At 43.5% G+C, this 21416-nt stretch overlaps 1 protein-coding gene across 5 annotated transcripts in view; it reads right to left on the reverse strand.

Annotated features, from left to right (window-relative positions):
* The window catches only part of PCGF3 (polycomb group ring finger 3), a 105568-nt gene that overhangs the window by 32524 nt on the left and 51628 nt on the right, over positions 1–21416 (reverse strand). For 4 of the 5 annotated variants that reach the window (XM_045021518.1, XM_045021520.1, XM_045021517.1 and 1 more), the window contains 2 exons: positions 20972–21014; positions 1704–1821 (listed from right to left, as the gene is read on the reverse strand). In XM_045021518.1, coding sequence (XP_044877453.1) covers positions 1704–1812 — 109 coding nt within the window. In that variant the 5' untranslated portion in view covers positions 1813–1821; positions 20972–21014. The remainder of the gene's footprint in view (positions 1–1703; positions 1822–20971; positions 21015–21416) is intronic. The other variant, XM_045021522.1, reaches the window with a different exon arrangement.

The raw sequence follows: 21416 nt of genomic DNA on the forward strand, positions 1-21416 counted from the left end.
ATGTTGCAAATAATCCAACATCTTAAACAGACTCCTCCAAGATAATATTTCCCAAAAGGGAAAATTAAAAAGGCAATTAATTTTCCTTCCTCTAAAGATACTTTACAGCAGAGTGTGTCCTGCATACTCAAGGGATATCCCAAAAAACAAACATATACCCACCAAACAGCACATGCAATATGAACAATGCCAATACCAACAAGAATTTGTTGTAGTTTTTAAATTATAGTAAGGTAACATACTCCTATCACCTGTCCAGCTTAACGTAAGCCTAAAGGATGGAACCAGAAGTAAGCAAACTTTCCAAAAGCACAGACAATGCAAACGAGTGACATACCTGAAAACACAAAAGCTCGAGGGGCTGGAGATTTGAGCTCTCTTATTTCAGATACAGGTTCTGCAGGATTGTCACCCCAAACCTGTGTTCTTCTCAAGTCCCAATCCAAGAAATAGTGTTTGGCAAGCATATGTAGCAATGACCATATGTATGCCTTGCCTATGTGAATGGAACATGCTTGCCTGCCATGCACATTTCTGAGCTACCGGCAAGCAAAGGCTTTCCTGCCTCAGATCAAATGAGCCTTGACATGATTTTCTAGCCTTAGGCCTTGCAGATCGTATCAATCAGCCATTTAAACACAGTCCTTTTAGTGATAGCATTGCTGAAGTATGATACTAGGTGGATCAGCAAAAAAACTTTCAACTCATTCCACCAGGGAGGAATGATTCCAAAACTAGACTGGTAATTCATGAAGCAAAGAGTAGCAGCAATGTACCGGCAACCTCTTCATCAGAAGATATCCCAGCATAACATTTCAGGGTTATGGGGCACAGTACAGCCCTGGCCACTTCTACAACCAAATTCTTGCATTGGGGTGGGAGAAGTAAAAACTAGTACAGGACAGGGTGGCAAGACTGGGTGGTGTTTAATCGTAGTACCTCTCTCCGATGGCCCTTATCAACATAATCAGAATAGATAGAAAGCAGAGAAAAACCACTAAAAAGAGATACTGCATCACCCCAAAGCTGGAGGGGACAAAGAGCTAGAGTGGTAACTGAAGAAAAAGTTGAACAGGTGGTTTAAAGGCAAGTAGTTAAGGTTACTGTGAGGGCAGGGCGTGACCACAAGTTTGGGGAGAAGGGACTAGCACTCATGGCTGCTACTGCCTATAGTATACTCTAGAATTTGGGATCTCTGCCTGTCTCACGCCAGGGTGAGTTCTGAACAGACGCTATAACCAGAGAATAAGGTTTGTTTTTTCCAAAACAACTTAGTTACAATTCAAAGTCCTTCTAGCATTTGTCTTCATATTCTGAAGTACAAATTTTCTACTAAGTATTTAGTATGATAATTTTTTTAACTACCAATATTGCGAATGTGAAAAATCCATCTGATTATTGCTGTTGAGATAACTACTACTTTTTTAAATCACTGCAAGATATTTTTTAAAACCACTTCCATTTATTATACATGTATATGGTTTCAGCTCTGTGCAACACAGCTAGGGCTCATGGTTTTGCTTCTCTTGTTCTCTTCATGAGACAATATAATTTTTGCTTAAAACGTGAAGTATATACCAAAATTTTCATTGTTTTGGCAGAGCCACAATAGATTTTTAAATGTCAACTGAAAACGGAAGTATCTAGTATGTAAAAAAACATTAATCTTCTTTAACACACTATAGAATCATAGTCATACTCACAGGTATGTAAGCATTCTGTTACAGTGGTAGCATCGATAAGGTATCCATTGCAGAGACGACAGGTTATATGGGCATTAATATCCCAGAGTTTAATCTTTCTAGTCAGCATCTTTGGTGTCTGTAGAAGAAACACACAATTGTTAGCATCCCAGGTGTACTGATTATGTAGCAAGTCTTGGAGTAACCTAATAATTTGTATCACAGATATCAATATGCAACTTCAGGCTCCCAGGCATTTTATGTATGGAATAAGGGTATTATATAATTTTAAAGGATTTACCTGATAAAAATGGGCAGTGAAACAAACCATGTAAGAATCATAGAATCTCAGGGTTGGAAGGGACCTCAGGAGGTCACCTAGTCCAACCCCCTGCTCAAATCAAAGCAGGACCAATCCCCAGACAGATTTTTGCCCCAGATCCCTAGGTGGCCCCCTCAAGAATTGAACTCACAACCCTGGCTTTAGCAGGCCAATGCTCAAACCACTGAGCTATCCCTCCCTCTGACTTATCTAGTGCCTTCCACTGGATGATCTTGGGGGCTGATCCAACTCCAGTAAAGGTAACTGGAGTGCTTCCATTGACTCCAGTTGGCTTTAGCTCATGCTATTAGTGGACAGGAATGGGCCAGATTTCATACTAGTTGCTTCAACGACCCTTTATTTTGTATTTGAAAATTATACTTTGAATAATGTAGATGAGAGGGATTGGTAATTACTACATTAATATAGCTCAGATTCTGTAAGCAAGTAGAAGGAGTTGATATTCTGATCTTAACAGTTTTTCTTCTAAATTATGCCAGCATGTTGCATAACAGAGCTCCTTTACCGACACAAAAGACTACATTTTAGGGCCAAATCCTGCTTGTTTTACTCATATAAGTAATCTCATTCAAGCCAATAATTAAAGCATATGAAAATGAGAAGAGTGGACCCTGAAGAAAGTTCATCAGAGCACAATATCAAAAGGAGTAGGTCTGGTTCGGTAAAATTTATCAAGTTGTACTTTGTATTTATAGCCTATTTTCCCTATAGTTAAAACTTTACTTAGAAATTGAAGAAAAATTGTATTTGAATAAAGTGGCTGTAAAGTAAACTGAAATGGTTTTCCTAAAAGCTAAAACTAGGTTCTCACAATGAAAAAATATGACTTCAAACATAAAATCAGCTCTGTACCAACAAAGTTGCCTCCTATGAAACTAAGAAATCTGAACTGAACACTTTTTTCCTTCAAAGGTGAAGGAGATGACAAATACCATAACAAAAGGAAAGGAAGACAGGGATTTCAAAACAGAATAGCTCTTTTCAAACCATTTTTCATGGCATTTCTTATATCACTTGCAGAGCAAACAGAAATCTGCAAAAGCCTTTTTAGGGGATGGTACATGCCTCTGATAGTTAAAATACACCACTACCTATTATACAAAGAAATAGGTATGTACTTTTTCCTCTTCTGGAATCACAAGAAGTCTGCTTGAAATTTTAAGAACTTTGTACTTCACCCTTAAAACCATTTTAGGATGACAGATATTTATCAAGAGCACTTGAAGCCTGAGAGCCACACTTGTAATTCACTAGTATTAACTTTCACCATAAAGTTTTTGATAACCTGTATTTTTTTTTAAATTGCTTTTGGATTCAGAGAACATGATCAATTTTTTAACACTACATACATTTTGTTGCAAAACAAATATTTTTTGGAACTGTGGAGAAAAACTTCACAAGAAAACAAAGTAAATGGCTACGATAATGCATTTTGTCAAAAAACAGCTTAACAAAGTTGGTTAAACTAAGGGCTCTCACACAAACAAGTAGCTCACACCTGAAATTAGACTACAGCATGCAACGCTATATAGCTTCCATATCCCTTTACTTCCATAAGCATACAGTACACAAGCAACATATACGGAATTAGATTTAAATGCTGGCCCCTAGTATATTTTAACACACTAAATCTTTTCCAAAATTTCAATACATGACCACTAAGTGTATAATTTATCTCCTCTGTTGCTGTTAGCTGATCCTGCTGGAAAAAATGTGACTTCGTTGCTGACCTGATGCAGGTAGTTTGTTAGCCCCAGCCAGATATTAAGGAGCAAGGATTGGCTCTGTAGAAAGGACCCAGGGTGTGAACTGAGCAGCCCACAAGGCAGAATATGGGAAGCAACCAAGTCTGAGGAAAACACTTAAGCTAAATTCTGTGCATCATTTTAGTTCCTTTTATTTAAACAGCAGACCCAGAAAGGGCCAAGCTATGACCTGCTAAAATCTGTGCAATTTTAAGCATGGTAAAGAAGCCACCTGCTTACACATTCTTGCTGTAAAGGAACATATATTGGTAGAATAAAATGATAGCAGTAACATTAAAGCAGGGAGAAAAACTGGTTTTACAATGTGTTACATTCAGCTCCCACACTGCAGGTGTTACCAAACTGCATTTCAGTAAAATGATTGACGGTGTTTGGTTCAGAACTACAAATTTTAGTTTATTTTGGAAAACATTTCATAATCTGAATGAAGATCTTCAGAGCATGCAAGCTTCCCTATTTGGATACAGCAAGAAGATAATGTTTAACCTCTACCTTACACTCTTTGCTTTTTTATTCTTTCCCTCTGTTTAATTCGGGTATGTAATTAAACATTATGGACCAGCAGAAACCAAGCTTTTGAACCAATATGAGGCGTAACTGGACTGAAAGGAGTACATTACCCTCTATTTTAAGACACTAAAATGCATTTCACCGCTAGCACTGTAAAAACATAGCATGTGACATGAGAAAAAACTTGAAGTACTTCAAATTCTTAAGGCTGAGAAGACAAATAAATGTACAAAAAAGTGTTGTATGGAATTCTAAGGTTTCATAATCAAATGAAGTAGTGACTAGCTGTTAAGGACGCATCAAAAATGCATTTAACTTGTGCTGTATAACAGATCGGTCAGAACCTAATTCCGTAGCATAGATTACTCCTATTCCAATATTCATTTTCAAGCTTAGTTTCCAAGCAACTGAAAGATTTAGCAGTTCATAGATAGCAGGAGTCTCGTTAAAAAGATTGTTGCATAGAAGACAGCTGTGTTTACAGAAGCCAAAGAGGACAGACTATTTGTGACTTATTCTTAAAATGATGTACAGGAGTTGGTACAAGTAGTAGCTACTGATAAACCACTAGATTAGGCCTGCACAACTTGAAAAGCGGCGAGGGCCACATTACTCCAAAGAAAACAGCTGAGGGCTGAAACCCCCCCGGCCCCGCGGAAACACCCCCCCCCCAGCACCTCCCAGCCCCGCAAAAACACCCTGCCCCAGCACCACCCAGCCCTGCAGAAACAAACCCTCCTTCCCCAGCGCCGCCCCACCAAAACAGCTGTGGGCCAAAAAGGAAGGTTGGGGGTGGGGAGGTGATACTTGATTTTAAATCAACCAGGGGCTCCCAGCTGAAGAGTTGGCTGGGAGCCCTCAGGGGCAAATTAAAGGGCCCAGGGCTCCAGTGGCTGGGGGAACCGGGAGCTTTCCGGGGCTGGGGCAGGGATTTAAAGTGCCCAGAGCTCCTGCCACTGAGGGGAGCCTGAGCCCTTTAAATCCCAGCCCCAGCCCATCCGCTGGAGCCGCGGCTGGGATTTAAAGAGCTCTGGGCTCCCCGCGGCTGCGGGCAGCGCAGAGCCCTTTGATTCCTGGCCGCAGCTGGGATTTAAAGAGCTCTGGGCTCCCTGCAGCTGCGGGCAGCCTAGAGCCCTTTGATTCCTGGCCGCGGCTGGGATTTAAAAGTCTCTGGGCTCCCTGCAGCTGCGGGCAGCCTAGAGCCCTTTGAATCCAGGCCGCGGCTGGGATTTAAAGGGCTCTGGGCTGCCCGCAGAGAGCCGTGTGCGGGGGATTTAGAATCCCCCCGCAGGACGCACAGTGAGGCGGGCCGCATGTTGTGCAGGCCTGCACTAGATAATGGTGATCACGACCAAATTAGGTTCCACATCTTCAGAGGGGAGAGGGGGGAAGAATCATACTGTCATGGTGACAACTAAACTTTAGAAAAGGGCGTTTTAAAAATGATTAAGCTAGCCAAATGAAACTAGTGCAAGTAAACTTACATGTAGCCTTACAATAATCAAAGGCACACATATCACTAAACAAAGTGGAAAGGTAAAAAAACAGTTTGGTGAAATGGCAACTTTCAAGAAGTTGATCAAGCCAAACAGGAGTCAGTCAGAAAATGGAAATTCAACACTAGAAGCTCATAGAAAGTACAAATCATAATAGATAGCATGCTAGTTAGGAAGGCTAAGAAGATATTGGAAGGGCAAACAGCCAAAGGCATAAAAACAAATATGACTAAGTATTTTAGTAGCAATCTAGCCAAAGAACTGATGAGTCCACAGAAACAGCAAGGAGTAAACAGAGTAATTAATAAGGATAAAAATACTGGTGAACTTTGAGGCAAAAACATTTACCTTCTCTAGAGAATGATGGAGGAATTCTTCACATTGTAAAGATGAGCTACTATCAAAACACTGAAAGAGCAACAAGTGGTGCTAGAACAATCTGAGCAGCTAGCTAGCAAAAGGCTACCAGGACCAAGTGTTACACATCTACCAGATCTGAAAGAGCTAAAGAATGAAGCAGCTGAGATACTAACAAAAATATGCAACCTCATTAAAATCTGCTATTATACCAGAAAACCAGAGGGTACCAAAGGATGCAGCAGGGGCAAACCTGGGAATGAATTAATAGTTTAACTAACTGTTCTGGTAAGGGAAGGTCTTAATTAATAAACCCCTGAATGAACAGGAAAACAGAACAAGCCAGCATAGTTTCTTGTAAAGGAAAACTACACATCTCCAATCCATTAAAATTCCTTGAGCATGTTAACAAAATTAGAACACAACACTGGTTGACAAACTTTCTTAGAACTTTCAAGGAGTCTGGATAACTCACAAGAGAGTACTGTAAAATTAAAAACTGGCTAGAGAATAAAAAGAGTAGACGTGCTTGTTCAGTTTTCAACATAGCTAACTGTTAACAGTGGTGTGCCTCGAAGTTCTGTACTACAACCAGTGCCAGATATATTTGTAAATATTTGGACATGGGGTGCGCAGCAAGTGTCAAATTATGAAGATCCCAACTACTTAGATTAGTCAAACCTGAGAAGACTGAGGTAGTACAGAGGGAAGGTAGATAAATGGGGACATAATGGTAAATTCAACGTTAATAAATGCATATTAATGCACATTGGAAGGAATAATTCCTACTACTTGTATTATTGGGTTCACTATCACCTTTAAGCACTGAGGCCCAGATTTTTAAAGGTATTTAGGCAGTACTCAGCATCACAAGGTTTGAGTCATTTAGGGGGTGTCTGCATCACAATCAGGAGGCGTGACCGCAGTTTAGGCAGGCATACCCACACTGACCTTCATCTAGCTACTGCTAAAAATAGCAGTGAAAATGCAGCAACACAGATCCCAGCACAGACTAGCAACGCGAGTACTTACCCAGTGTTCTGGGCAGGGTTCTACAGCCCACGTTAAAGCCTGTGATTACGCTTAGGCACTTAGGCCCTATTTTTTTTATAACTATTTAGGCACTGCTCAGCTCAGCATCACAACTCCTAACTGACTGAGGAGCCTAAGGAGATATCTATTCTACAAACTGCAGTTGACGCAAGCCATATCAGCATACAGCTGCCAAACTTTGCCTATTGCTCAGGCGTGTGCATACTTGGCTGCTTGCAGCATCACTGCACATAGACACGCATTCCTGGTGAGTATGTAAATTGCAGTGTACCACAGGTAGGTATCCCAGTATGCCACCTGTCCCTGCCAAGCACAATACCTTTTAGGAAATTTTTGCAACACGTTGTGGGATAGAAATGGCTTGCCCAGGGATCTCTTGGAGCTAGGGGTCGAATTCCCAGCATGCAACTTTCTCGATCCCACAATGCCATCCGTATCCCATAATTCTGACACCACTTTTTAAAAATTCGACAAAGCCACACAGCACTTTTTGGTGCTTGCCATCTGTGACAAGCATGGAGTTTACAGAGCTCTGCACTATTCTCATGAACACTGCAAATACCGGATGAATGATTCTCCTGTATTTGCAGACCTACAAGTAGTACTGCAGCAATGAGGGACAGGAGAATTTCTCCAAGGACAGCTTGCTGAGAGACACAGTGAAAGACCATTCAAGGTTGCTGGTGGCATTCAAAAAGCAGCTGCAGACTGTGCAGCACTGCTTCTGGGCCTGAGAAACAAGCACTGACTGTATCACAGGTATGGGACAACAAGCAGCAGCGGCTGCAGCACTTTAGGATGCAAAAGGCCACATTCCAGGATCTGTGTGCAGAGCTCGCCCCAGCCCTCCAGCACACGGACACCAGAATGAGAGCTGCATTGGACAGTGGACAAGTGGGTAGCAATCTCTCTCTGGAAACTTGCAACATGGGAAATCATTTTGAAGTTGGAAAATTCAGTGGAATCTTCTTTGCGCCTGGAGCTTTGGACGCTGTTTGAATTGTGTAGTGCTTGTTGTACACATTCATAAATATGACAGGGTTTTTCCTGAAGCTATGAATTCCTTGGTGCTTGGTGTGTATTTATAAGCACTGAATGCTTTGACTAACTCTGCATTCTGCAATATTTGTTGTGAACTACTAAAGATAATAAAATTACCCAAAAATAGAACTTTACTGAATGGGAGGGAGGGGGAAGTGCAGAAAACCAATATGCCAAAAAATAAACCAACCTTCCCGCAAACCCGCCCCCCCCCCCCACACACAGAGACAATGTTAAACAAGTTTCTAACAAATCAAGGAGATAAAAATTTAAAATTAGAAGAACAAATAATTTTGTCCATTTGAGTGCACAAATGTAGTCTGTTATGGCTACAAATATAGTGAGCTGTGTAAACCACAGATTAGCATATGCGAAGGTGTGGTTTTCCTTGCTGTCCCCCCACGTGGAGTGGCAGGGTAAGGATGCAGTCTGTGATGACATGGTATTTTGGGGGTTGTAGGGAGCAACGATCATGGAGTTCTCCAAGGACTGCAAAGGGTAGAATCCAGCATTTTTGGACTTGTAGGTCAACTAGGGTCTGCAACATTTGAGTATGCAGCCTGAGAAAACCCATTATGTCCAGGTGCATTTCCCTCTTTTTATCCTGCTAGGACTCCTGAGCCTTTTCCTATCCTCTCTGCCTTTCTCCATGCTGTCAGTCATATTGGCTCTCCAAGCCCTTTGTTCAGTCTGATGCAGCACTGGTTTGAAAGATCTCACAGCACATGTCCTCCTTAGTCCTCTTCTTTTCATCAGGGTCAGCCATTCTGAGAGCGTGGAAGGGACATCCCTCAAGTCCCCCATGCCAGAAGCTGCTGATAAAAATGGAGACTAAATCCAGTGGTGCCAGTCACAATTCAAAGGGAAAGTATTTTCCAAACTCCCTTCCCTTATTCCCATAAATATTTTTAATAAGAAATTCTTATTGACACTGCAGCTTCGGAAGGCCTCGGCACAGCATCAATCTCCTGCCCCAGCCACGGTGAGAAAGTATTTTCTCTTACATGAAGCTATAACATTTCAGTCCTTATTCCATGGGTAGGAATATAGGACAATGGCACTGAGTATTGGCACTATTTTCCACAGGCAGTGGTTATTTCAGCTGATATCTCACTCCTGAGCACCACAAAGGTACAGCTGCTACTGGCATCCCAAAGCTGCCATGGCCTGTAATGCTTCTTGCCTGTTTAGTCTCAAAACAGATCCTGGCTCATAGCATAGCTGGAGCCTCCACATCTCCCCCTCACTGTTCATGTCAGGGGTCCGTGTCTTGGACTCCTCCAAGGTATCCACAATGGTCTATGCGGTGCTGGTGGGGTCTCTACCAAGTATGGTATCCAATTCCTTATAGAGGCAGCAGGTCTGCAGTGCAACACCAGACCTATACTTGCACTCTCAGGCCTGGGGTATCTCTGGGAAAGTTCCTTCACTTTCACCTGGTACTGCTGCTGTACCCAGCTGCCTGCATCATCTCTGCAATCGGCTCATAGGTCTCCACATTTCTACAGCTGTATTTGCACTGCCTTTTCTCCCCACAGGCCCAGGAGATCCAACACTTCATGTTTACTCCAGGCAGGGCTGCATCTGGTGCATGCAGCCAACATGAGTTGGGCAATTGCACACAACAAGGGTGAGCTGCTAAGCGTGCTCACCAAGTTGGGCAACCAGAAGAGGCATTTTAAAAACATTCAGGAGCTTTTAAAGAGGGGTGATTTCCAGCCTCTATGCCCCTGCGCAATGGAGTTTAAAATTGTGACGAGTGTTCATACCAGTTAGTAAATATTAACCCTTTTAGTCCTCTTTTCCTTTTTATATATTAAATTCACTTGCCTATTAACTATTCTTTATGGTATTAGCCGCCCCCACTGGCCCAGAGTGGCGAACTGCAGCCAGTGGGAGCCGCGATCGGCCGAACCTGCGGAGGCGGCAGGTAAACAAACTGGTCCGGCCCACCAGGGTGCTTATCCTGGCGAGCCACGTGCCAGAGGTTGCCGACCCCTGCAGTAGAACCTGAGAGTTACGAGCACCAGAGTTACAAACTGACCAGTCAACCACACACCTCATTTAGAACCAGAAGTACGCAATCAAGCAGCAAGAGACCAACAAAAACAGAGGCAAATACAGTACAGTACTTTGTTAAATGTAAACTACTAAAAAAATAAAGGGAAAGATTTGACAAGGTAAAAAAAAAAGAAGATTTCACAGGGTAAGGAAACTCTTTGTGCTTATTTCATTTAAATTACGATGGTTAAAAGCATTTTTCTTCTGCACAGTAAAGTTTCAAAGCTGCACTAAGTCAATGTTTCAATTGTAAACTTTTGAAAGAACAACCATAACACTTTAGTGTTCGTAACTCTGAGGCTCTACAGTAAAAACAAGACTGAGTGATTGATAAGGGGTGCCTAAGATTTAGTTATGTTCTTTGATTGAGGAGGATCTTGTTATTTCTGATGTTTTCTGTAATAGATAAAATAAGGATCCAATGAAAGATGTTTATGTTAACTCAGTACGAATTACTGGTTGTCACAGCTATTAGTAATAATGACTGGATTTATAAATTCCCTTTATTTTTATCAATCATGTAACACAAAGATAACAAAGGAAATTCCAGAAGTAATCAGGTAAAGAGAAAACGTCAAAATAAGACAGTGGAAATTAATTGTGGGAAAGCATTTTTCCCTCCAAAAAGGGGTTTCTTTGTCTCAGACCCTATAAAGAGACAGAGGGGTTTTGGAAATTAGATGAGGAGTGCAAAACTGTCAGCATCTCACCAGTTACAGAGGTGCGAGAGACAGAGGCCAGCTCCTTCCCTCACATCCCACAGTAATGCATCTATCCTTTCTGTATTCGGTATAATGCTGTACTAATCTCTGATTGATAATCTTTGATTAAATAATACTGAGATAAATGAAGGGGAGGGTAGCTCCCTTTTATGGACACCCAGCAAGCCAGTAGCTATAAAATCCTTCCTAATAGCTGTTCTGTAATTGCTCTACCTGTAAAAGGTTAAAAAGTCTCATTGCTATGCATAGGTAAAAGGAAGTGAGTGGGCACCTGGCCAAAAGAGCCAATGGGAACGCTAGAAACTTTGTAAAATTGAAAAAAGGACTCCCCTTTTGTCTCTGTCTGTTGTTCTCCCGGGGATAGACAGACAGGGCAGCAGCTATGCTGTAAGAAGCTTGAGCCAGGTATGAAAAAATCATCAGTATCATACCTACAAACTACTCATTTAAAACCCCAGATATGTACGGAGATCAGAAAATATCTAGAATACGTGATTTGGTTTATCCCTTTTATTTCATTATGGCTTGTGGAGTCCTCTGTGCTAACCCCAGGTGCTTTTGTTTTGCTTGTGACCTTTAAACTGGATCTCAAGAAAGCTATGCTTGGTGCTTAATCCTTGTAGTTGCTCTTTTAAAATCTAACAATAGCCTGAGTTCCCAGATGTATTTTCTTTCTTTCTTTTTTATTAATAAGATTGACCTTTTTTAAGAACAGGATTGGATTTGTGTCTTAAGAGGTTTGGGATATGTTGATTAATTAGCTGGTGGCAACAGCTAATATCCTTTTTTCCCCCCTTCTTCTTCTTCCTCCTCAGCTCTTCCTGGGGGTGGGGGGTGAAAGGGCTTGAGGGTACCCCACAGGAAGGAATTCCTAAGTGTACCTTCCTGGGCTCTCAAAGGTTCTGCACTTGGGTGGAGGCAGGATCTACCAATCCAAGGTCAGAGAACAGCTGTAACCTTGGGAGTTTAATACAAGCCTGGAGTGGCCCCCACCTTCTGCACTCGAAGTGCCAGAGTGGAGAATCAGCCTTGACAAATACCATTTAAACCTGTTTTTTAACAATCAAACACACAACAGTGTACACTGTTGCCGAGAATGAGGCACTGTGGGACAGCTTGGAGGGCTGTTAGGGTTGCCAGAGGTCATGCACTGTCTACACTCGCCAGACAGTGTAGACTTCGGTAGGTCGACCATGCCCCTATGCTGTTCAGGGAGGTGGTTTTATTGTGTCGCTGTGAAAAGGCACTTACATTGGCCAGAGACAAATTGAGTGTTAGACCATACATGTAGACACACACATCGACCTAACTTTGTAGTGTAGACCAAGCTTTACATCCCATTAAGTTTCAGTGAGAATTAGACTCCTAAATGCTTAAGTCACTTCTGAAGAGAAGACTTAGGCCTTGCAATGTTGAGCTGAACAATGCCTAAATACCTTTAAAAATCTGTAAAAGCAGCAAAGAGTCCTGTGGCACCTTATAGACTAACAGACGTATTGGAGCATGAGCTTTCATGGGTGAATGCCCACATCCGATGAAGTGGGTATTCACCCACGAAAGCTCATGCTCCAATACATCTGTTAGTTTATAAGGTGCCACAGGACTCTGCTGCTTTTACAGATCCAGACTAACATGGCTACCCCTCTGATACTTTAAAAATCTGGTCTTTAAGACCTCGGCCTTACTGTGGATGGCTCCATATTGGCAGTCAAATAAAGGAACAAAGGGTTAGTATACACAGAAAACATTATCATTGATTTATCACCTCAAACACTGTTTTCAGTTATGGTCACACAGTCTCAAAAATATACAGCAGACAGAGGGGTTTTGAGCCAGTTAAAGAATGACTTCTACAAGATTTGCACTAGAAAGGCCAGACACTGTTTCATTTAGAGAGGAAATGGCTAAGGAAGACATGAAAAGGTACAGCAATTACTGATATACAGAAAGTAATTTGTATCATATTCATCCTCCCTCATAATGCAAGAGAAGGTTCAATAATATAAAAACAACAAATATAGGTCCAAATAATATAAAGACAACAAATTTTTAAAAGAACAAAAGGAAATATCTTGTAGCAGTCAGTTCCCCAAGTTGATTATGTATTGTGTATAGTATTGAGGGCAGGTGCATGGAATTATTGATACCAACAAAACCATGCAGAATTTTTTCTTGAGTACTATGAAATAGTTAAGTAGAACCCTCTCCCTTGATGCTGAGATGGCACTTACTATACAGCTCCTCACTCAAGGAGAGTCTCTATCTCCTGCTGAAGGATCTCCTTGAGAGAGTGGTCCCTGAAGATGGGCCTGGAGGGGGTTTTGGAGGAGGCAGAGAATGGCTACACCTCTGAGTTTGTAAGTGGATATTTGGTACCCACTTATCCTTTGTTATAGCATTCCAGTTGTGGGCAAAGTAAGGTAGGTGGATGCCAAAAGGCGAGTATGGAAACAGATGGCGATGGCATCACTGTCAGGTTGCATCTCTCAAGTGTCCTTTAGAAGTGAATGAGGTTGGGTGACTGTCATTGAGGTGGATGGAGTTGCATACCTTGGCCCGCACCCTTTGATGCTTGTGTGGCGAATCATACGGTTGCTGGTGACAGAAACGCTGGGGAGGAGGCCTTGGCTTATGTATGCCTGTTTGTGTTGCCTTCCTCTTCAGGGCCAGGATATAAATGCCCAGAGACCAGAGGGCTGTCCTGGAGACATTTAATGAGTGCGAAGACTGTTTTCTCATTAAAGAGATTGGTTCCGTCAACGGGCAAGTCCTCGATGGTGTTGCTCACAGTTCAACAGGCTCCGTGATATGCCTCCAGTTTATCAACAGTCTCTTGGAGGAATCCCTTCACCTCCGCAAGTATCCAAGCAGTGTTTTCAAAACAGAGTAGGATTTATTAGTCAACTGAAACACAGCACTGGAAATCCTTAGGTTAGCACAGAGAAATAAAGGTTAACATATAGTCAAGCCAGATCAATTCACCCGCCAAGCAGTAATGAACTCCATTTTCAAGCTCTGTCTCTGATTTTCTTATTCAGTCCCAATAGACAGCAGCCTGCTTCTTCCAAAAATCCACCCCCACCTGAAACCTTAGTCCCTTGCTCTCAAGCCAGGGGTCTCTGCTGAGCTTCCTCCTCCTCCCTCAGGGTCACTGTTTCTTAGGCGTCAATGTTCTAGTGATTGGGGTTTTCCATTGTCTTCTCAGGTTTTCCACTGATATGGGTCTGCTTGTCTTTTTAACAACCTAGTCAGTCTGCTCAGATAGACCTGGGATTTTTATAACATGCTTCCACAAACCCAATCTTCCTACCTCCACAGCATCTTAGTTGTGGGAGATCGGCAAGCAGTTTCCGAGAGAGGCAGGCTAAGGAGCTGGTAGAGGATTGCTCAACCAATCCAATCTAGCTTTGACACTGAAAAGGGAGTGCTGAATAATAGGTATACATTCAACATCACGTAGCCATCTCACAATTTCTGAATATTGTAACATTCAGAGACAAGCTATTATAGTGCTCACAAGAAGTACCTGGATCCTTACAGCGACTGAAGTTTAAATGCAGTTATACATTTTCTGTTTATAATAAATAAAAAGTATCCATACACAGACTAAGCACCCTGACAATTATTTAAAACTGACAAAGACAAAGCACAATAAAAATAATTCACACCTACCTAGCAGCAGCAAATCAAACACTAAGGCATCATATCAGCCTATTTAGGCAATATTTGAACTGAATTTTCTTACCCTTTGGACTTCTCTCCAACTGCAGTGAATACCTAAGACAATCTTAAAGTTCCTTCACCAAATCAAAGTATAAATTAACAACTCTCTATGATCAATTAATGTAGTGTGACCAAATTAGGTACACTGTTGTGTTAGAAGACTGGCAGTATAGGATTCAAATGGAAGTCAAACACTAACTTTGGCAAGAACTTGAAGTAGGATAAGGATGAAAATTCTGGCTTTTTCCCGGGCTGGAGCTGCACTGCTAATAAAATATCTCAAATGCAGTCTAGTATAATTGTCACTGTGGGAATCTGGATGGGAGAAACATACTCTGCATCCCTACCCCCCGTTTAAGGTGTTTTAAGCAATAGTCCACGACAGCAGAGACTCCCAGATAGACCAAACAATATGTAACATTTTGCCAAAGATTTTCATAATCTAGTGACTACTGAAGGTTGGACTTGAAAACTTTAATTCTTATCTTAGCAAAGGAGCAAGTGCCCAAAGTCATGAGAGGTAACATATGTTAGTATTGTAATCTAGATTTGTGGACTATTAAAATAAGATACTCTGGATACAGTAAGTCTTTCTAACTCTGATAATCATGAAACCTTTGTCAACTCCAGGACAGATCTGAAGTTAAGCTGAGTCCAAGTTGTTCAAAGAGGGAACAGGAAGCATGAAACATAGGTCAGCCCTTGGCAAAACTGAGCACTGGTGAGTCAGTCTTTCAAGTAGGTGGGTTCTTGAAGACCTTGACAATGGAATTTAATAGCAAGTGATGCCAGACTCTTAGTCAACAGCTGGAGAGTCGCTACTAACCCAAACAGAAGCAATTTATACTGGGAATGGTCATTGTTCAATCTGAACTAACGGTACATACTTGTGGCCATGATGGAGAAATGTGAAACTTCCCCAAGTCTGACAGTTCTGAACCAATCCTGACAAACAAGGAAAAGATTATAGCTGTTACTTTGAAAAAAGTTGCTGAGCTCTCACTGCACTAAAATTGGTTAACTCTGCTTTCTTTTTGTGCATAAGGGGGGAAAAACCTATTCTTGTGAAGTTCTCCAAAACCTGGTTCTATTGTTCCGAATTATAGGAGGAACACTTTTCCTCAGTTTGAGAGTCATCCTTGAAATGGACGTGAAAACAGTAGGGTGAGGAAGCAGCACAGATTTAAATTGGAAGGGAATGCCATCTCTAGCATCTATAAAACTAAGTGTAGACGTGATCATATACCAAATCTGTAGAGGGAACGAAAGCGGTCCCCTAAGAGATGGAACATGGAGGCTAAACTGGAACCAAGGAACAATACCAAGCTCCCTCTCAACATACCTTAGGCCTGGTCTACACTAGGCATTTAAACCGGTTTTAGGAGCGTAAAACCGATTTAACGCCACACCCGTCCACACTAGGAGGCACCTTATATCGATTTTAATGGCTCTTTAAATCGGTTTCTGTACTCCTCCCCGACGAGAGGAGTAGCGCTAATATCGGGATTAACATATCGGAATAGGGTTAGTGTGGCCGCAAATCGACGGTATTGGCCTCCGGGCGGTATCCCACAGTGCACCACTATGACCGCTCTGGACAGCATTCTGAACTCTGATGCACTGGCCAGGTAGACAGGAAAAGCCCCGCGAACTTTTGAAATTCATTTCCTGCTTCCCCAGCGTGGAGAGCTCATCAGCACAGGTGACCACACACAGCTCATCTGCACAGGTAACAATGCAGTCTCCTGAGAATCGAAAAAGAGCCCCAGCATGGACTGCACGGGAGATACTGGATCTGATCGCTATATGGGGAGAGGATTCAGTGCTAACAGAACTGCGTTCCAAAAGACGAAATGAAAAAGTATTTGAAAGAATTTCTAAGGCTATGACGGATAAAGGCCACAGCAGGGACTCACTGCAGTGCAGAGTGAAAGTTAAGGAGCTCAGACAAGGCTACCAGAAAACCAAAGAAGCAAACGGTAGGTCCGGGGCAGGTCGAAAAACATGCCGCTTCTATGCTGAGCTGCATGCAATTTTAGGGGGCTGCACCACAAGTACCCCACCCCTGACCGTGGATTCCGAGGTGGGGGTTGTAATCTCTGCCATGGCTGAGGATTATGCAGACGGGGAAGATGAAGATGAAGAAGAGGACGACGACCTAGCAGAGAGCACACAGCACTCCATGAGCCCCAGCAGCCAGGAGCTTTTTCTCACCCTGACAGAATTACCCTCCTCCCAGCCCTCCCAAGCAACTATCCCAGACAATGGAAGGGACCTCTGGTGAGTGTACCTTTGCAAATAGCAAACATTGTTTTTTAAGCAAGCGTTTTTTAATGATTGATTTGCCCTGAGGACTTGGGATGCATTCGCAGACAGTATAGTTACTTAGAAAAGTTTGTTAACATGTCCGGGGATTGAGCGGAAATCTTCCAGGGACATCTCGATGAAGCACTCCTGGAGGTACTCCAGAAGCCTTTGCAGAAGGTTTCTGGGCAAGGCAGCCTTGTTCCGCCCACCATGGTAGGACACTTTACCACGCCATGCATGTAGCAAGTAATCAGGTATCATTGCATGGCAAAGCATAGCTGCGTCTGGTCCCGGTGATTGCTGGCATTCAAGAAGCATCCGTTCTTTATCTCGCTGTGTTATCCTCAGCAAAGTGATATCGTTCAGGGTAACCTGGTTAAAAATCAGGAATTTAAGTAAGGGGGATGGCCATTTTCCTACTGGGTTCGTGGACTGCAGCAGCTTAAAAAAAAACCTTTCCTGCACGTAGCCAAGCGGGGGGAGGGGAGGAGTGAAATGCCGATGATCTTTTTCGTGTTTGGTCAGCGGGGATCTTCCCCAAGCTACCAGCCACGCAGTGGGTGGGGGGGTGGGAAGGGTGTTGATTAGCAGGGAGCTAGCGTGATATTAGCCATGTGTTGGGGGGAGGGGTAAAACACTACAGAAGCCGAAAGACAGTGGCTTACCATTGCCGCATGCAAGCTGAATTCTGATGCCCGGACCTGTGTCTGTGAGATCTGTAACTCCAGAGCTGCAGGCACTCAGTATTAAGATGAAAAATGCGACCTTGTAGGGAAATCACATGTGCTATGTAAGGTGAATAGTGCTGTTCACTGTGAAAGAGTATAACCATTGTTCTGTAAAATGTATCTTTTTAAATATTTCTCTCCCTCATGCAGCTGCAAATTTTTCAAGCGTCCCTCCTCCATCCCAAAGGCTAGCAAAGATAAGGCGGAGGAAAAAGAAGACGCGAGATGAAATGTTCTCGGATATTATGGAAGTTACACGCAAGGAAAGAGCTCATCTGAGTGAGTGGAAGGACGTGGTATCAAATTACAGGAAAGATGCCAGTGAACGTGAGGACAGGAGGGACACCCGAGATGAGAGGTGGCGGCAGGAAGACCGGCAGGAAAATCAGCGGTGGCGGCAGGAAGATCAGCGGTGGCGGGATGCAACTCTGGGGCTGCTGCGTGATCAAACTGACATGCTCCGGCGTCTGGTGGAGCTTCAGGAACGGCAGCAGGATCACAGAGTGCCGCTGCAGCCCCTGTATAACCACCCTCAACCCTCACCATGTTCCACATCCTCCTCACCCAGACGTGTAAGAACGCGTGGGGGGAGGCTCCGTGCACCCGCCCACTCCACCCCCGTGGACAGCCCAACCAGAAGGCTGTCATTACTGTGAAATTTTTAAATGGCCTTCTCCATCCCTCCTATCCTCCTCCCAAACCACACCCTTACTTCTCTCCCTCTTTTTATAATGAATTAATAAAGAATTCATGATTTTTATACTATAGTGACTTTATTTGCATAAGTAAGCTGTACTCGAAGGGGGAGGGGGAGTTGCTTACAGGGAATGAGTCAATCAAGGGGGGGGGGTGTTCATCAACAAACACAGCAGTCACAGTGTACCCTGGCCATTGATGAAGCTCGTTTTCAAAGCTTCTCTGATGCGCACCGCTTCCTGGTGTGCTCTTCTAATCTCCCTGGTGTCTGGCTGCGCGTAATCAGCGGCCAGGTGATTTGCCTCAGCCTCCCACCCCGCCATAAAGGTCTCCCCCTTACTCTCACAGAGATTGTGGAGAATACAGCAAGCAGCAATAACATAGGGGACATTGGTTTGGCTGAGGTCTGAGCGAGTCAGTAATGTGCGCCAGCGCGCCTTTAAACGGCCAAATGCACATTCCACCACCATTCTGCACTTGCTCAGCCTGTAATTGAACAGATCCTGACCACTGTCCAGGCTGCCTGTGTATGGCTTCATGAGCCATGGCATCAAGGGGTAGGCTGGGTCCCCCAGGATAACGACAGGCATTTCAACATCCCCAACTGTTATTTTCTGGTCTGGGAAGTAATTCCCTTGCTGCAGCCGTTTAAACAGAGTAGTGCTTCTGAATACGCGAGCGTCATGAACCCTCCCTGGTCATCCCACGTGGATGTTGGTGAAACATCCCTTGTGATCCACCAGTGCTTGCAGCACCATTGAAAAGTACCCCTTCCGGTTTACGTACTGGGTGCCCTGGCGCTCCGGTGCCAAGATAGGGATATGGGTTCCATCTATCGCCCCCCCACAGTTAGGGAATCCCAGTGCAGCAAAGCCATCCACTATGGCCTGCACGTTTCCCAGAGTCACAACCATTCGTAGCAGCAGCTTAGTGATTGCTTTGGCTACTTGCATCACAGCAGCCCCCACAGTAGATTTTCCAACTCCAAATTGATTCCCGACTGACCGGTAGCTGTCTGGCGTTGCAAGCTTCCACAGGGCTATCGCCACTCGCTTCTCAACTGTGAGGGCTGCTCTCATCTTGGTATTATGGCGTTTCAGGGCAGAGGCAAGCAAGTCACAAAGTTCCATGAAAGTGCCCTTACGCATGCGAAAGTTTCGCAGCCACTGGGAATCGTCCCACACCTGCAACACAATGCGGTCCCACCAGTCAGTGCTTGTTTCCCGGGCCCAAAATCGGCGTTCAATGGATAGAATCTGCCCCATTACCATCAGGATCTCCAAAGCGCAGGGGCCCGCGGTTTGAGAGAATTCTGTGTCTACGTCCTCATCACTGTCATCGCCGCGCTGCCGTATCCGCCTCCTCCTCGCCTCGGTTTGAAGGTCCTGGTTCACCATATACTGCACGAGAGTGCGCGAGGTGTTTAAAACATGCACGATTGTGGTATTGAGCTGAGCAGGGTCCATGCTTGCTGTGTTATGGCGTCTGCACAGTTCACAAAGCAAAAAAGGCGCGAAACGGTTGTCTGCTGCTTTCAGGGAGGGAGGGGTGAGGCTGTACCCAGAATCAACCGCGACAATGATTTTTGCCCCATCAGGCACTGGGATCTCAACCCGGAAATTCCAAGGGGCGGGGGAGGCTGTGGGAACTATGGGATAGCTACGGAATAGCTACCCACAGTGCAACGCTCCAGAAGTCGACGCTAGCCTCGGACCGTGGACGCACACCACCGATTTAATGTGTTTAGTGTGGCCGCGCGCACTCGATTTTATACAATCTGTTTTGCTAAACCGGTTTATGTAAAATCGGAATAATCCCGTAGTGTAGACGTACACTAAGTTATTGCTTTGATAGAAGCTGTGGCTGGAACCAAGGCAGTTGAAGAGAGTACTGGTGAGGATATGATTTCATTGCTGGATCACTGGGACTATTTTACAGTGCTTTTTGCATCTGATATCCCAAGTAATCCAGTTGGGGTGACTAACAAGGGCATTTGAAGTACAGTCCCATCCTAAAGGAAGAAAATCTTTAATTGGGGGGGAGGAGGGGAGAGATAGGCTGGGTGTTAAGCTACAGTCCTAGTCAACTTGTAGTTTCCCAGAGTATAGTTCTGTCAACAATAAAGAAGTCAAGATCATCAAACAGAAGGTTACGCAGTTTATTCTGAACCTCTTATAGTAAACTGAAGATTTTAAGTGGTGACAGTGATGAGACATTCTTTCTGTTGCGATCAAAAGCCCCCTGTTCAGATATGCGAAGAGACTCCAGAGCTGAAAATAGAATTTTATTTTTCAGCATGGACTATAGAAGTACTGCCCAGAGATTTTGAGGACCCATTTTGGTCTAGTGGAAGTTCAGTTTGGAGCCTCTTCATATTTTCTGGGACTTGAGTAGAGGACAAGCAAATGGACATCCCTTCAAGGAATGGCCTTGTCCCCAGTGGTGTACGTGCTAGTCAGGAATATTTCTGGCTACATGAGGCATACCTCTTAAAACTGCATTTCTTTTCAGAGTCTGCCATCCAGAGACCTGAAAAGACAGAAAAATAATCTGAAAGTTAAATACTAGAGCGGCCAGAAATCCAACCACTGCTAACAAAAAGATTTAACTGACCAATTCACCTAATACTAATCTAAATTTGCTAGTCTAACATTCAGCAGCAAAATGTGTTACTTTCTGCAGAGGAAAAAAAAAGGAAGGAAAAACCCTGCCATAGCTAGTAGAAAAAGGAATTCCAGGAAGCTCTCATATGATGTTTCTTAACATGGCTCATCATATCATGGGAAATTACTTAAAGCTCAAGTTTTTCTGTCACCATGTGGTGGCCAGAAAGAACAATCTCCATTTATCTGCACAAATAAGACAATGACAAAAAACTCAGCAGGACCACAAATTACATGCTTAATTTAATAGATCAATCATTTCCCATCT

The sequence above is a fragment of the Mauremys mutica genome, chromosome 6, assembly GCF_020497125.1.
Source record: "Mauremys mutica isolate MM-2020 ecotype Southern chromosome 6, ASM2049712v1, whole genome shotgun sequence".
Classification (NCBI taxonomy): Eukaryota; Metazoa; Chordata; order Testudines; family Geoemydidae; genus Mauremys; species Mauremys mutica.